Below are 17603 nucleotides of genomic sequence, written 5' to 3' on the forward strand. Positions count from 1 at the left end.
TTGTATAATAGCTAGGGCATTCAGTGATGAAAAATAGTACAGGCCGAGTAGATTGGTTTTATAGTTTGGAAGTGCTTAATTTCGACAGAGTTTGAATAGAGGGAGAACCGAGGCCAGATCATCAATTCTGAAAAATGTGCACAACAAGAATACGAAATGCGATACAATGAAATTACCTTAGCACACAATGAACATCGTTTTCCCTTTGCAACAGCTTTTATTAGATTATTCTATTTCTTTTAATCTTGCTTCACAAACATATAGTCCAGCAGACTTGCTACACTTTCATTTCTCTGGCCATCGCTTTGATACCTTCAAACGTCTCCATCGCTGTGGGAACAATCTGATACGCTGGTAACAGGAAACCGTAACGTCCTGTATCCCTCAATTCTAAGGCAAATGAATATTTGATCTTCAGCGCTCCATATGTGTAGTCCTTGCTACCTCCAGAATTTTGGTCTGCCAACACAATTACAGATTTCATTGTTAGAATTGCATCGCGCATGCGTTTCGTGTCCGGAACATTTCTTTCTCGTAGTTTTTATCCGAATGTCACACGCAGTCCGAGACACTTACGGAAGTACCCATCGTGGCTAATTGTAAGTTTGAGAACCATACTTATTTCCTACTGACTACGCTGTAACGCTTTACAGAAGATTCACATGAAACCATTGCCCTAGAGCTCTCATTTAAATGATAAAACGAGCAGATTTCACACAAGAAGGTAACCACAATGTATATAATTTGGATATATCAACAAAGTTGAAATGGTAAATTGCCACCGTAACGATTACAAAAGCTGACGTTTCGAGCGTTAGCTCGTCGGAGCGAAGGGCTAACGCTCGAAACGTCCGCTTTTGTAATCGTTACGGTGGCCAATTTACCATTTCAACTTTGTTGATATATCCAAATTATTTCGTTACTCCCACCGACGCAGCCCCAAACAGTTTCTTTCGAAACTATCAGCCTTTATTCACTATGTATCTAATGCATTAATGAATTGCCTTGATTTTAACGGTTCCAAAAAAGCATTAGCAGGCAGTTTTTAATTCAAGGGGTCCAGAACTGCATCGGGTTTGATTTACTTCGCTCTGATTGGTTTAGCAAACTCGTGCCACCTCGTCAACCAATCAGGTGCAAGATGAAGACCAGATGCAACCTGGTCAGTCACTTTTCCCCGCGGTTCAGGTATTTTTACTTGCTTTTACTTTAAATTTCTCGTAGTGTTGAGGCTATTCCTCAACAAGGTTTTTCCTCATTTTTTGTATGTCACGTAGACCACATTCCTTCAGTGGTAATTTTACTCGCTATCCTTTTATCGCACGAGGTGAAACGCTTGTAAACTTTTAGGTTCGTAAAAAACTCTTCCTTTTCTTTCGCTTACCGCCCTTCATCACGTGGTTTTTATGGCTCCCCGAGTCTCGTAATCTTTGCTGAAAGGGCGACCGGATCGTTTTGTATATATTGGTATTCTTCGCCGTCATTAAACTCGTTGGTCAAAGCGCTGTTCTGTTATTATTCGACATCTTCGCTGCTTAATGTGTCCGACCCGGACATATGGTATAAGCGCCTCGCGCAGTGATACATCTTTTTCTATAAGTTTCAAAAACCTTCATTGGCGGCAGCTGCGGGCAGATGCTTCTGCATGCCATTTGATATCAGGAACATTCTTTTACAGTTTCTGCGCATTCATGTCCTGTTCAAATGACATCAAAAAAAAAAAAAAAAAAAAGAAAGAACTTCTATAGATAGGAGGAGAGGTTGAAGTGCTCCTTCTCTTAGTTATGAATAAGTTTGTAAGTTTAAGAGTTTAATGAAAAATGAACTGCAAATTATGTAACTTACATATGATGACGGAAGATGGCCCGTATCTATAATAGGTGCCATAACCAGCATTTCGTATGGCGTTTACTGCAGCTTTGCTAACTCTCATCTAAAAAACATTTCACGAATTTAGAGGAGTTCGAGATTCCGGAACCATGGTTAAAACTGTGTCGATAATATTTTGAAGGCAAAATGTTTAAAGAAAAGTATATCTAGTTAAAATGAATTTTTATTTCAGTACCAGTTCCTCGTGGTCTTTGGTTTTCCGTGCAGTATACCCCCACGGGGTCATCCATAACTGACTGTAAGCGTGAATGTCCATATAGCCCGCTATTTGGCCATTTTCGTTCAGTGCCTTTAAATAATCCGCTACATTTCTCACTTCTATTTCGGAAAATGCGTGTGTTCCTCTGAAGGATTCACTACATGGGTTTGAACTGGCTCCTGGATCTGCATAAAACATCGATAAGGTCAACTCTGGGTAACAGAAACCCGCCTTTTTACCCCCCCCCCCCCCCCCCTTTAGGCAGAAAATGCTTTTCAGCTTGTACATTCAAATGGAAAGTGTGAAAGGTATCCAATCTCCCGGGAATATGCCACTTGTGCCTCAGGTGTTTTTTTTAATGTTTTGTTAGAGAAAACCACAGGAGGGGGGGGGGGGAGGGGAGGGAAGGGGGCGTTCACCTGGGCGAAACATTTGTGATATATGATTAGTTATTCCTAGAAAAATACTTAATTGCCTAGAAGTTAAATGAGTTCCCATCATGACTGGTCTTTCTTTATGTTCTGGGGGTGGGAGAGTGGGGGAAAATCAGAGGATTTTGGTTGTGTCATGATGAAATTTATCTGATCCTCCTGTAAGGATATGTAATGTTCTCCAAATCCCCCCTAATTGTAATTTTTCTATAACACCCCCTCCCCCTTAAATATCTATTGGCAACGACTGATCCCCCTCTGTTCCCCTTGAAAACCATGCGATCACCCAATGCAAAATCCTACTACCCCTTCCTTCACCCCCTCCCCCGTTAGGCGTTAAATAATGAGTAGTTCCTAAGGTATATGCGAATTAATGCAAAAGTACTCCTCCAAGACACTGGTACATACGTTTTGAGGGTCGCGAGCGCTGTACTTACATCCCCACATGTAATCCCAGTTTCTGTTTGGGTCAGTTCCAATGCATCTGCTGCTCTTATTGGGTTTACGTGTCTTTCTCCAGTATCTGTTCCTACGGTTACTCTGTAAACCCAAGTTGGTTATATAAGTTATAGGAAGAAATTACATTGATACCAGATATCACTGGAATATAAATTTTTCTCCAAAATTCGCCCAATGATCGAGTATCAAACAGGCCACTTCGAAAAATTCCACGACACTCCTTTCAAAGCAGTTTGGGTTTTTCGAGAAGGGACTCAATGTGAGCCTTATTCTCCCATCTCTATCGTTCACAGAATCTATCAAGCTGGTCTCAGGTCCTTCGTCCTGATTCCTTCGGTTAATGTTTTTCATGCTACAAAAAGCTATCTATCAGCATCCTCACAAGCGTCCTAAACTCCTATAGCATTGTGGTATTTTTCGATATGGCCAATCGGAAGTGTAAACCTCGAGTCAAAGCAACTCAATTTAAAGGAGAAATGAAGATCTGCAACAATTCATTGCACAGAGACTAGCAGTGTGGCAAACACCTCCAATCGAGGTTACAGCTTTGTTTTTATTTATCTCACCTTTGCCAAACTTTTTTTTAAGATCACTATCATTCTCATATGGCTGACTTAACTGATTGCAACACTTTACCAGTAGCATACCAGTATGCATATCAATTTTCCATGCTGTTCTCTATACATTCCCTAAAATGCTGACAACGAGAATTTGTCCGACAATAGGCCATTTCACAGTTGTGTACTTAGTTGCCAAGCCTTTGATTTGGAGTGAAGCTGAAGGTGACCTCATCGTGATAGAGACCTGGATCTAGTTAGCATGATAACAAAATGATTTACATTTGAAAGGCAGTAAGGTCTGCTTCATAACAAAGTCACCCCTGGCCACACTCCTGTTTAAAGGCTTTGCAACAAAGCACACAACTGTAAAATGGACTATTAAGAGCTTCCCTAGCTGGTGATCAGATTATTCTTAATTCTCGTGACCTTCCTGTTTGATTCAGGGCAAGGGCGTAGCCAGGAGGGGGGTCCTGGGGTACCCGTGTCCCCCCCCTTGGTAGGCCTTCTTTTGAGCAAACAACCTACAATATTCAGATGGTGAAAACGCCGTGACAATATCTTGGCCTGCCCACTATACTCTCACTGCTCATCCCAAAACTGTAACATTAAGTAAAACATGCACGGCGTGGAGGTCGACAGGACAATCTGGTGAGTAGCCTCTGTGAACATCCCCCCCCTTTGAAAAATCCTGGCTACACCCCCGAGGGGTAATATCGTACGGAGACATTGGATGCTTGTCCCTCTTAAGGATCAAAGGATTAACGTAATGAGAAGAATGGTAAATTTTTAATCTCCATAAGAAAACATAGTTGAGATGAAGAAACATCGGTTGTTTGATAGTGAAAAATAGATAGATACGAACTGGATTCCAAGTGAAAACGTAACCATCAACATTTAGAACAGGCATGATAACGAAATCCATCTTGTCCAACATTTCGGTCACGCTACTGTCTCGGCCATATCTGGAGACGATCTGATAAAAACATGAATAGAAGCCCCAATTTAAAGGTCATACTAAGATGTATCAAAGACCTTTCCCGGGAACGCTTTTTAAAAAGGATTTGGCTTGTTTACTGATCACCTAACCGGTAGGATCTGTCGTCGCCAACAGAGTATACAAGGGGGAGGGGAGGGAAGGGAAGGGGAGAGACCATAGGAAATTGACTGCCAGAGAGGGGGATCATACCTATTGTGACACAACAAAATACTCCGACGCCCCTACTCTACACAGCCTTTCAGGCGGTAAATAAAAACCGCTCCTTACAATGTTCTCTGATTCGGTGACAGAATTCATCACCCCCTGTTCACAAACGTGAACAAGCAACACTTCTCACATACGTTATACCGAAGCTGAGTTCTGGCGCCGTATAAGGGACGGTAAACATTTCCAGCCGTTCGCGAAATTCTAACTAAAATACGAATTCATTTTTTTAATCGACTTCTTCCTCGGCGCTGTTGTCCTGACTGCATAAGAAGTCCCTAATTACTAAATGGGCACGTACTTGTTTGATGATGTACATACACGTCGCTGGAGACACCCATTCACGGGCGTGAATCCCACAGTTCATGAAAAAGATCTTCTTGCCTGGTCTACGTCTTCCCCTCAGCTGCAATAATCACGAAATATAGCACAAACAATGGTCAAGACTTAAGATGTAACCAGTAAAAAAAAAATAGCTTTTTATTACAGCTAATACCCATCAAAATTTAATGCATACGAATCAGATCTTGCGCGAGTTTAAGGTTCAGTTCCTTACCTACATCACCGGAATCAAATTTTGTCCATTTAATATTTGCATATGATATTTGTGCAACAGTGATTTTTTTTTTTTCGTCAGCGTAACACCACATGCTTAGCTAGAAAACATCAAAGCCTGAGCGTCAAGCGTTACATTGTAAGATCCTCATGATAAATCACATATTTGTGGCGTGCTGACACCTGGCAATCGTAAAATGTTGAAAAATCGCTAAGTCTAGGAAAAACTTAAGTTCGCCATTTTCTCGTACGATACCAGAATTTATGTTTATCTATTCGTTCTGGAATCAACGGCGAATCAGGACAAGTTTTGCTTGTTCTATAAAAAAATAGTTGTGTTGTTCATTTTCAAGAGCGGTTATCATTCATTCTCCTTTTAGCGCTATAAACGAATTTCTCACCTTAATTGCCTGCTGTTGGCGTCCTTCAAAAGATCTTCCCAAATTGAAAACGTTGGCCATTTCTGCATGTTGGTTGGCAAGGTTGCTCAGCTCCTCGTCGATCTATCCGTAGGCCGTAAAAGAAAAAAAACGATCATCAACAGCTTCGTTCTTTAAGTTTTAATTTAAAAAGCCTTTCATCGCCTTTTTTCAATCAACAAATACTCGTGTTACCTCATTCAAAGGATGATATCGGCTGTAAAAGCTAAAAGACATGCCACGCTTTTGCAATTCGTTTTCGTCGTCCATCAATTTGTCGACGTCAACGATTAGAATTTGAAACCTGATATTTTGTTCCTTAAGTAACTTGGCAACAGTCTTGTACGCTGCATCTGTCATGTGAATGTCCACAGCCAGACCCGGCCTGTGAGGGGCCTTCCAGAAGTCGAGCTTAGAAAAATTCAAAGAACAGAAAATATTCAACAACACTGCAACGTTCGGAAAGCGACACTAAGAAAACGGTGAAACCCAGAAATATTAGTACGAGGCTTTAGTGATTCAAAGGTAACCGGTCGTCTCTTCAACGTGTCAGTGCGACAACGAACAGTTCGCCAACGTAGGAGGTCGATTCGCCAACGTCTAATGTCAGTTCGCCAACGTCCAAAATAATTTTGATTACGAAAGGCAAATTAGTAGTCAGAAACCTGTATCACAACCATACACAGGAGTTGGGTTTTTTGTTTAGCGCTTGTTTGCCTGTGCTGAACTTTTATATCAGACACAATCAGATTCAGAATCAAATCAAAGTTGTCATGGTTTTTTTTAGTTTCGCAGTAAACTTTAAAGTACAAGGGAACAAATTAGTGCTTAACATTTTTTTTACTTTTTTTTCCTCTTTTATCCACGATATACATTGTTGAAACAGTCGTCTTATGCAGCCCTCGGCACGGGTAGTTTTTGGATATTTTTTGGAAAGATAATAGGCTATAGACCACCTAATAGTGACGCCATAACAAGTAGAAATATTTTTAGATTCAATGTAATTGAATATTATTTTATTCGGCCTCCTCAATGATCCCCATTTTAAGTCGTCCATTTGACATTCGCCTTCTTTGTCGATTTGACTCGATTCTTGACCCTTTTTAGATCATGTATTATTTTAAAAATGGCTGTGTCTCACAAGGACTGGGAACTACCGAATTCACAAATTTGATTGGCTGAAATCAATATTGAAAGCGGTCTAGATTTACCCATCTAGACCGGCATCTAGACCGGTCTAGGAAAAAATGTACAAAGAATATAAAAAATTGGCATATAAGACACAGCCATATAATAACCATCTTATTAACCGAGCTAAGTCGGTCTGTCTGGGAGAATCTTGACCTCGGTCGCTTGTGCAGACCTCACTGCGTTCGTTCTGTACTGGCGACCTCGGTCAAGATTCTCCCAGACAGACCTCCCGCTCGGTTAATAAGTACACATGTACATCATTACAACAACTTTCTTTATAACTGACGTAAAACTTCCATTCCGTCCTTGCTATCACTACCTTACCTCCAATTCCCGTTTGCCTTCCAAAGATGAGAGAAAGTCAAGTTCATTTGAGTTTCCAGGGATAATGCGAATGACTTTGTCGCTGCAAATGAAATACAACAAATAAAATTATATATCGAGAAACATTTTTTTTTATAGGAAGGAGATTAAGGGTACATCACTGGTTTCAGAAAATAATATTTCATGCTTTCCATAATTTCTTTTATAATTTAAATGGACCTCCCTATGTATTCTAATTGAAATGATCTCGGTTAACATTTTGTATATCAAAAGTTGCTTTTCCACCAATATTTTATGAGCGTTAAGAGAAAGTATCAAGTGAAGTGATAGATCTTCTCGTGTCAATGAACGAAAAAAAGGTAGTCCTACAAAGAACTGTTGATGATAAAAGTGATTCACGTTTTGAAAGGTAAAAACATTTTCGTCAGTTTTCTCACAAAGTTTGCATGTACGCATTTCTACTCCTGGGTTGAGAGAGGTCTGGTGAGAGTAAAGCGTTTGACCCAAGAATATAATCCGAACTCCAGCCTTTAGGACCCAGAGTTCAACGCGTTCACCGGTGAGCCATCATTTAATCACTTCATGTTTTTAAAGCTTGAGAATTTAATTTCTGTCAGTCAAAGGTCATACGCTTGGTTTTTTGAAACTGATCAGTCAGACACAGGTTGCGTCCGCCTCGTGTGATTTGTCAGTTTCGAATGAATAATATTTTTTCTTTTTTTCTTACGAAGTGCTTGGTTATCGCAGATCAAAGAAGCGTTTCCTTTGCACAATTCTTTAAACTAAGTTTCTGTGAAAGGTTTCCGTCGTGGAACATCATTTGCTAAGTCGCGCGGCCAATCAAGTCGAGCCCAAAAAGTTATCATAAGACCTTGCAAGACAAATGTGCTCTCGAGGCGCCAACATCTGGCATTTCTATGAAATAAAAGAATATCTAAACAGTTTTCCACTTAATTGAGGAAGGAAAAAACAGCGGTAATACTAAAAGCAAGGTGCTAAAAAAGCGATAATTCCAGGAAAGGGAAGTAGGCGGGAGATCGTCAAACGTATGGTTAACAGCTAGAAATTAAACGACTTCTTGATAATTGCGAAAACTTTTATTCACCCATCTCAATGCCTTATCGCCTACAACTACTTTAAAATGGTAATTTGACTCTTAATATATTTCCATTTTTAATGTCCACAGAATTTGACGCTCACTCATTTTAACGATCACTTTTTTAAATGATCACACTTTTAAGCGATCACACTAAAAAGCGATCACTCAAGTTCTAACGCTCACGCTTTGAACAAGTACACCTGGTATCCCTCACGCTTATATCACTTAGCTTCGGTTTGTTAACTATCGATGTTCAGTCTACACCTCATTGGAAACGGCAATACGACATTGAGAACAAGTTAAGTTCTGAAAATCTTAAATTCTGATCTTTGAAACATGTTTTAATAAGACATTCAGTGGAAATTTGAGCCTTCCTACGTGATCCCTTCCTCTTTTTTCGATACCAGATAATTCTAAAAGCAGCTTATTTTGGCAAAATAATAATAAAAAACATTAACGTGATATCTTTTGAGAGACGGAAAAACCATTACGGCCTCCCCTTGAAACTTGGATTAAATTTCGAACCAATTACCTTAGGATGTATTGAAACTCGATTAGCAATCATACATGCAAAATCCACCAACGAAGCAACAAAGCCTTTGTTCAAACCAGCTGTTAGTAGATAGTTTATGAACAGGCTGTGTGTTTTATGTGAGCATAAAATTTAAGTAGAGAATAATCTTTTGTGGATCAAGGATGGCCTTAGCTCATTATGAAACCATGTGAAATTGAAAACGTGAAACGAAAACGATAGTAAATTTAAGGCGCCACTTTGTTATGTAGCTGTATTTTCTAACAATGGACGATGGTTATAAATGAAGCTGGTTCTTCCTTAGGGTTTAATTTACAATTCACGCATTGTTCTCCATTTGGTTAAATACTCGCCTAAGCATCCTGCCGTGTCAATGATGATAAGGAAGTAAGGTTCTAAATTTCAGAAATTAATAAATAAGAATTTGTAAGAAAAAAATTTGTTTGATTCTCACGATCAAAATCTTGAATACAACTCTCCAAATTTCTACGTCTAAATTATCTCTCTAGTGAAAAGAGAACAAATAAATTCTTTACGATTTAGATAAGGAGGAAAAAAAAATTCGCCTCGTTAAACAAGCCATGTCAGAACTTTAGACAAAGCAGAAGTTTTTTTCTGCGATTCATGGATTCGCATTCGATTTTCAGAAGTCAATTCAGAGACAAACTGATTATTTGCTAGCAGGCTCGTATGTAGATTTCGATTTCTAACAGAATAGAGAACCGTCTGCTGTCAATCATGAAGTTTCTCCTTTAAAAACAGTTTTAATTCGTTGGATGTGAATAGATATAACTAGCAATCATAAATATGCCTATTCTAGACACGTGGTTCTCTGTAGGAAAATTAGGGTCACGCTATGAAACGACGAACGATTTGAACACAGTGAATTGTTCTTCAGTGACAGTAATTTCCAACACGGCTCATCTCTTCGATAACGTATCAGTATCACACTAGTGATGCCGCGGAAGAAATTGGAATTTTATTACCTTAAGCCCTAAGAGGAAAAATTGGTTCGTTAACTTCGTCTCTACCCCCATTTGCCTTTCACGTGAAATTTATAAACTGATCATGAATTTTTTCCTGTAGAATTTTAGAGTAAACTTTAAAATATTCTCCGTTTCGGGAAAGGGTGATTCAAATGGCGTGTAAACATTTGAAGTAATCGTTTTCAAAGATGAATTTCAAGCTAATACAAGCAGCACAAATAAGAGCACTTTTCGTTCACCAATGGTAATGACGCCCGTTTAAGAAAATTCTTCCGCACAAGACCTTTTAGTCCTAGCTACGAGCCCCAAAATAAAAATTGTTGACAGTGTAGACACTAATGAACTGTAACCTGACTTCTGTGGTTTCTGATCCAAACTAAAAACCTATCGTTTTTTGTCCAACTTACCCAGCAAACGAAGCAACAACCACGGATAAGAAAACAGCATAAAGCAAAGTAGATGCCATGTCGATGGGTTCACGAAATTGTGAAACCTTTACGACTAAGCTAATACGTTAAACGAACTATTTTGTAAATATAGATTTTTCTTCATTCCTCTAAGACTGGCAGTATGTGTGTCTGTGAACGACAACCATCCTTGCTGCATAAACATACCCAACGAGTGACCATTTACATTTTGGGGTTATTTTAGATTGAGTTCTGGTACTGGCAGATGTTAACTCACCAGCTGACTAAATTGAATACTCGTCAGACAAAAATTAATATTGTGAAAGCCGTTTGAATAAACATTAACACACGTTCAACCTTTTTGCATTTGCAGCAGGCTGGAAATGACCAAACAGAGTGCTAAGAAATCGTTGCTTTAAAAACGTAACAAAATCCAGCACTTTTACGAAACACCAGTGTAATTTTCGATTACTGCTAAAGTGCACTTTAAGAACATAGTTTAAACAGAATTTAAAAGCATTTCCTTTGTCGTACAATGGGAAAATTCTGAGTGTTTATCATTTTCATATTATTTGTCAAAATATAACATGTCTTTGACATGCTAAATCGCTTGATTACCCCCCTAACATGTCTGAGTAAAGTTTGAATCGATGCCAGCGTTCGAATTGCCTTTATCACAAGTCAACAATTGATTTTACACCTGAACAGCAGTAAAGCAAATGTCTTTTACGACTTTGATCTGCTTACAATGCTCAGATCTTTTTTATAAATTATTGTTTAGGTGATATTAAACAAGCGGAATGTCTCCGCCGCTATCAAACATCACCGTGGGTTGATTTTCGTGGCTTGATATTTCGTACACTTCAACTTAGAATTGTGACGAGGAGGGAATTGGAGCTCGTAATTAAGGAAGAGCAAAATTGAGGACAAAGTTTCCCTGAAAACCGAATAACAAGATTAAAATTCACTCGAATCCGAAATAATGCATAGTATAATAATCTTACCTCTGTTCAAATATAATTTCCTGTGTATGCGAAAAGAAAAATCATTTAAAAAACCCTCTTCGTTATTCATAGAAAAAGCCAAAACCAAAAATAAAAACCGAGAAAAACGAAACTGTAGAGGGTACCAAAACGGAAAACTGAAAGTCCCAAAAGAATGAAAAAAAAATTAAAGAAATAAAAAAATTGTTCAAATGTTCGATTCCGGCGATCAAAATCAGCTTGGTCTCGATCAATATTTTTGAATCTATTCGCTATTAAGTTTTTTCCTCGATGGAGCTGGACAATTTTTAAGGGTAACCTGTTTTAAAATCACCCTAGGTTCATAAATTAGATTTATAATTTAGAAATATTTTTACACTCTTGCATAAGCCTGTAGGACTTTAGATCCACTCGACAACCCATAATGCACTGCTTCGTGATTAATCGTGAACCCCACAAGCCGGAAAGTTTCACCAATTTTTTCGGTTGCCACTTAATTCAAGGGCGTCTATTATACTAAAAGCCAAGGTGACTTATTTTTAGCGAGCCATCAACACCAAACTAATGAACATCAAACGTAGGCAGCGATTCAGGGAATTACCTCAGCCATGCCATGTTTTCAAATCTCAAAGAGGAATCGAGTTGAAATCTAGAAAAACTGTCAAAAAGAGAAAACCGTTCAGGGCTAAAAACGACACTATTAAACTCCCAGCGAAGTGATTAACAAGAAACTTCTCCCTATAATTTCCATACACTACAGGGGCGTAGCCAGGATTTTTCAAAGGGCGGGGGGGTCACAGAGGCTACTCACCAAATTGTCCTGTCGACCTCCACGCCGTGCATGTTTTACTTAATGTTACAGTTTTGGGATGAGCAGTGAGAGTAAAGTGGGAAGGCCAAGATATAGACCACTTTAATAAATGGCGGCCGGATTAAAATTCTTTTGTTTAAATTTAAATTAGCCCTACTGGCCTCGTTTTCCAGTTCATTATCTCAAGCGAGGTCAGAAGGGCTAATTTAAATTTAAACAAAAGAATATTTGTACGGCAGTAATTTATGAAAGTGGTCTATTGTCATGGCGTTTTCACCACCTGAATACTTTAGGTTGTTTGCTCAAAAGAAGGCCTACTAAGAGGGGGGGTCACGGGCACTCCAGGACCCCCCTGGCTACGCCCTTGCATTATCCAGCAAACGGGTAATGAGAATACTCAAACTTATTAAGCAGAAGTTGTTATCTTGATCTAACGCCAAATTCTCATGACTAATTTACAAGGAAATGTGTGATAGCTATATATAGGGGAGAATTAACAATCGATCTTGGGAATGACAGGGTCAAGCTTAGCAAAATCGTGTGTGGTAAGTCTAGTTGAATCATCTTTTTTAACAAGCTGGTAAGAGTGTTTTTTTTATTTTATTTTATTTATCTTCTAAAGCTCTCCACTCAGTCTCAGTCACTCGAGATAGGATCCCTCAGAGACCGTAGCTTAAAACAACAGTTCCATGTATTTCTTCATCCTTATTACAATGTCTGTATGATTCACGCAAGAAAATTTTTAAATTTCTGTATGTAGAACGGCCAAACGCAATTTTTCGGTATTTTCCTGATACATTTAGGTACCCACATAAACCCTCTGGCCCAAGAACGCATGTAAAAGGGCTCGAGACTTTTCGGTCTGGACTGACAATAAGACGATGCTTGCAGGTGAGAAAAATCCACTTGTAATCAGCCCCCCCCCCACCCCTCTCCCCACGCCAAAGCCCCTCTACTGACCCCGTGACGTGGCAAAATAACATCACTGACAAAGAAGGACTTTAAAAAGTCCTGGTAGGTGCTAAAGCAAGCGAGTTTTCTCCTCCCCACTCTCCCGTTACTCGAAAAAATTACGCAGCCCTTTCGTCACGCAGGCTAGGTAGCCAGGCCTATATTTCAGCCGATGCGTTACTAAAGAACTAGCATGCCACAAACACAACTGCTATATTCCGTTTATTTCAGCCATGCAGTGTGCCATAAGTTCATGTTTCAGTATCTAGGGCATTTTTCGCGAAATGTAGCACCTTTATTATCAACTTGATCTGCCGAGTCATGCAAATCCATTTCCCGGTTGAGAAAAAAATAACGGTTACAAATTTTGTAAACGACTGTTGATAGCGCTAGTTTATATTAGCCGATATACAACTCTCTAGCTGATATCGTAAGCATAGACTCAACAAATAGAGATGGCATGGGCTCGAACTTAAACCGGAACCTCGCGATCCACTCTCTAGCGCAGTATTGCGATGTCAAGAACAAGGATCTTATGGCTTCAGTATGGGGAAACCCATGACGAAATCATATGGCAATAATAATTTAATAACAATTTGATAATGATAATAATTTAATACTTATATTGCGCAAATTAACATGTTGATATGATCAAATGCGCATCACAACACTTTTCGGGGGACTTTGGCCGGACTGCATCAGCAGTTTACAAACAATCGAAGGAAACTTATTTGAAGATGCCCCCTCCCCCCCCCCCCCAATTCCCAGTAAACAGGCCAGACCACATCACAATAATCTCGTGAATGGGTTCTTAATGTCCCCTGCCTAACCAAATTAACTAATTAATAGACGCAGGAGACGGGACCTATGGTTTATTGGTCCTTATCCGAAAAGACTAGAATGTCTATCCATTTCTTGATATTATAGAAAGGTAGTGCATTCTCCTCAGTTATTTTAAGACTTGGAGTGTTGGTCCGGCCGGGGCTCGAACCATCGACCTCGACCCTCCCGCACAACAGTCCAGCGGTCTAACCAATTGAGCTAACCGGAAGAAAAGATATCAACTACTTTCCTTCCCCCACCTGTAACTTTGAATCAGGGACACGATCTAACCAATACTTGTCATTGCGGCCTCAATAGGAAAATAATTTGGATATATCAACAAAGTTGAAATGATAAATTGGCTACCGTAATGATTACAAAAGCTGACGTTTCGAGCGTTAGCCCTTCGTCGGAGCGAATAGAGGAATTGTGGGTTGTGTGTGCTTTTAAAGGCAGAAAATGGAGCTACGTTATTGGTGGGTGCATGGCAACGAGAAAAAAATGGTGACTTGGAAAGGCTCTTGAAAGGTCCGTTTGGCGAATCTTCGTTGATAGTTTTTTGCCACCATTTTCTGAAAAAAAGAGAATTTAATTCTCGGTATTGAAAGATCACAATAGCGTTTTATACCCCAACAAGCCATGGAACGGGACCTTAGTGGAGCACTAATCTGTTGGATATAAAAAAGATTCAAGACGGCTCAAAGCAGCACAGAACATTTTCACTTTCATTTAAAGACAGAAATTTTTTAATGATTATTTCAAAATAGCCGTTGGCTAAAAGATATGACCTTTAGTGGTTGTTATTTTATTGAGCGTCTTTTCACCCAAAACGTTTCCGTGGAGATGGTATCACCAATCAAAACACACTTTAGTCAGCTCTTCCTGCCGATAATTTAAAAATGTGCATTTGCAAGTAAAACGATCATCCAACTCACACTTCTTTGGAAAGTAAGGCCTAATTAGTAACATCGTAATCGGCAATTTGATGAGAAAAATTTTTTTTAGCTGTTTCTGCTGCTTTTTGCCCATGAGATAACATCAACCTCCAGTAAAAACCTCTAAATTTATACTATTATCGTGCAGTTCAGTTATTCTGCGAAGAAAGATCCTTTTAAAGTTCTTTCTATAATTAGAGCTCTGAAAGGCATAAAGAAACGGATTTAAACATGAGTTGAAGTACATAAGAAGTCCCAGAATGCGATAAACTCTGTATATAGTCACATAGTTATTTATAATTTTCTCCCTTTCGGTATAAGCTGTGTACATCTCAAAAACCAAAAATGGTACGTTGCAGATAATGTAGGCTACTGTGACTGTCAAAGAAATTATAGCGAGTTTTCTTTTTGCCTTCATATCCGCGTGTCTCGTTGCTGCTGATTCAACACAAACTGTTTTGGTGATATAAATGCCTTTAAGTATTTGGAAATAGGATAAGAATAAAAAAGTTGAACAAACGGCCGTCGCGACTGTCATACTTGTGACGAGCCATTTCACAGATGCCGTCCTCTCGATTGACCCTATATCAACGCATCTTTTAAGTTGATCATCGTATTCACTGTAAATAAAACCAGGCAGGGCAAAAATTACAGCAAATATCCAAAGAGAGCCTATCATATAGCCAATATGTTCTAGGTGGTAGTCATTCTGTAAAGGCTTGATGACTGCACGATACCGCTCGATTCCAACGATGAGCAGACTAGAAAGTTTAACTGTAACGGAAACACTCGTCATTGCATATCCTGTGAAAAACTTACAAAGGTACGTCCCCACTTGTCCGCTTGGATGCTCGGCAAAGAGGCAGGTAGCTAAGGGAATTATGCACCAAACCAAAGAGATAAAATCTGCCACAGCTACATTCGACAGCAAGAAGTTGGTTGCTGTGTGCATCGAGATCGTTTTCCAAGCGATTATTACCACGAAACTATTGCCAATTAAACCAATGACCACCATTATCGCATACAGGATAAATAACGTGATGTTAAACGGTGAAAGCGAGTGATACAGACTTGTCACATCGATGGAAAAATTTGCCATGTTTTTGTTCGTTTTCGGTGAGGAAATTCAATTTACCAACTGAACAAACAGAGGGCGGAAAAAGCATCATCTTCCATAGGCAGAAATGATATGAATGACGCCATGCCATGATTTCAATTTGCCCAAAGCAAAACTTAAGTGCGTTGAAACAAGAGGTTATTTGTCCTGGTTGGTTGGCGCACTTAAATAACAAAAAAAAGTTTGTATGGAGCCTGCAGAAAGCAGCTATTTGTCCCATAAATTATACATGCCTGCTCTAATTTTAAGTGCTGGGAAGATCATTTATTAATGTCTCAGGGAAAATACATTTTTTCTTTTCATTCATTCATTTAAACCATATTCATTCCTGAATATGGTTTAATTTTAACAACTGAACGTACTTCGTGGAGGTAAAAGCTTCCCTTTAGAAGAATTTATTGTCATCAGCAACCACTAGATTTTGAAAAATAACCTTTTTAAAGCCAAAGACGGAGAAAGAAATGTTATCGTCTATGTTGAAGATATCTAGTAGGTAGTTGACGCTAGATTATCAAAACAAAAACGTTTTTGATAAGAGATAATGAGATGAACACTCAAGAGACAGAGTTACGCTATGCTACGTGGATGTAAGCGATAGAAAGGGCAAATAAAAAACCGGGCACGTTGAAAGACTGAAAAAAAAAACACACACACAAGTTTGAGTGAATGCTGGAGAAAGTGTCCTATTATGCGCCGCAGAACCCTAAATTTCACATTTTTTTTTCCAGGCAGGACGCCTATGAACCTTTCTTCAGTAATGTAGCGACTTTCCGAGCCATTATCATACACCACATCACATTGGTATCGTCCAACTTTTACCCCCCGTTACTTAAAAAATTCGTTCTTTCTGGCCTGACACAAATTGAGACCTTTGAGTCGCGCAAAGACTGCGATACTTAATCGTTATTTTTTCTTTTTTTGAATATTGTTATAGCCCCAGCAGCCTCATATCTTTTTTAAAACCTTTTTTGATTTTAAATAATTTTTAACATATGACGGCCTTGCAATCTTACAGTTATTAACAAAACGTGAAACTCAAAGCAACGCTATAATGCAAACACCTTACTGAATTCAGTTTATTTATGGCCCCCTTTTAACATTTATTGCAAGACCCTTCATTTAATTATTGACGTTAAAGACGTTGTTTGTTTCGTCTCAAGAAGCGTTGCTCTCAAGCTTAGTCATTTCACAGTTCTCTTCATTAACGATAAAATCTCACCTTACCCGTGAAACTGAAAACGAACTTAAATCGAATCGAAAGAAGAAGTTTGTCTCCCTTATGCTATAGTCATAATTAAATTTTAATTAGATTCATCAAACTGATAAGGGCGTATTTTTAGTAGTGAGATCTGCATAAACACACTATTTTTAGAATGATATTATAGTCCCAAATAGTAAAAGAGAAAGAACTTCTTATAACAGCCCTACGGCTTTCCATAAAAATGTCAATGGATGACGTCAACGAAATCTTCCCTAAGGTGGTCGATTACACTCAATTTTTGGTCATGGAATCAGTTGTTCTAGAGCTGTAAGCAAATAAACGAAAAAACAACATGGCTGATTCTTCAATTGATGTGAGAGACCTCTATACCTTCTTGATCCTTTATGCGATTGTGGTTGTTATTGGTGTAATGGACCGGCAATGGCTTGGCAGTAATAATCGCTTGGAAAACAATCTCTATGCATACGACCGCCAACTTCTTGCTGACAAATGTGGCTGTTGCTGATATA

General features: G+C 38.9%; 2 protein-coding genes across 3 annotated transcripts; both read right to left on the reverse strand.

The window, feature by feature from the left end:
* Window positions 1–197: 197 nt before the first annotated feature.
* LOC111335645 (carboxypeptidase A2) lies at window positions 198–10523 on the reverse strand. 2 transcript variants are annotated; one of them, XR_016001014.1, is made up of 11 exons: window positions 10254–10523; window positions 7230–7311; window positions 5910–6125; window positions 5697–5798; window positions 5042–5146; window positions 4402–4512; window positions 2958–3060; window positions 2066–2274; window positions 1846–1933; window positions 1385–1696; window positions 320–459 (listed from the first exon to the last, which is right to left on the reverse strand). XR_016001014.1 is itself a non-coding variant. In XM_022941628.2 (10 exons), the coding sequence occupies exons 1-10, from the start codon at window positions 10310–10312 to the stop codon at window positions 278–280; spliced, it is 1257 nt and encodes a 418-aa protein (XP_022797363.2). In that variant the 5' UTR covers window positions 10313–10522; the 3' UTR covers window positions 198–277. The 2 variants fall into 2 exon arrangements, 1 of the variants encoding a protein (XP_022797363.2); XM_022941628.2 differs by lacking the exon at window positions 1385–1696 and having other exon boundaries at window positions 198–459; window positions 10254–10522.
* Window positions 10524–14496: 3973 nt separating this feature from the next.
* On the reverse strand, window positions 14497–16008 carry LOC111335637 (bombesin receptor subtype-3-like). Its single transcript, XM_022941618.2, has one exon. The coding sequence runs from the start codon at window positions 15852–15854 to the stop codon at window positions 14859–14861; it is 996 nt and encodes a 331-aa protein (XP_022797353.1). The 5' UTR covers window positions 15855–16008; the 3' UTR covers window positions 14497–14858.
* Between the last annotated feature and the right edge of the window lie 1595 nt (window positions 16009–17603).

Source organism: Stylophora pistillata, chromosome 5 (assembly GCF_964205215.1).
Source record: "Stylophora pistillata chromosome 5, jaStyPist1.2, whole genome shotgun sequence".
Classification (NCBI taxonomy): Eukaryota; Metazoa; Cnidaria; class Anthozoa; order Scleractinia; family Pocilloporidae; genus Stylophora; species Stylophora pistillata.

Bases quoted from the DNA above. Each gene is read 5' to 3' on its own strand.
- LOC111335645 (XM_022941628.2), bottom strand. From the start codon at position 10,312: ATGGCATCTACTTTGCTTTATGCTGTTTTCTTATCCGTGGTTGTTGCT. The intron at 5,799-5,909 runs GTAACACGAGTA...GCCTACGGATAG, and splicing joins GATATCATCCTTTGAATGAG to ATCGACGAGGAGCTGAGCAA. The intron at 460-1,845 runs GTAAGTTACATA...TTGTGTTGGCAG, and splicing joins GCCATCTTCCGTCATCATAT to ACCAAAATTCTGGAGGTAGC.
- LOC111335637 (XM_022941618.2), bottom strand. From the start codon at position 15,854: ATGGCAAATTTTTCCATCGATGTGACAAGTCTGTATCACTCGCTTTCA.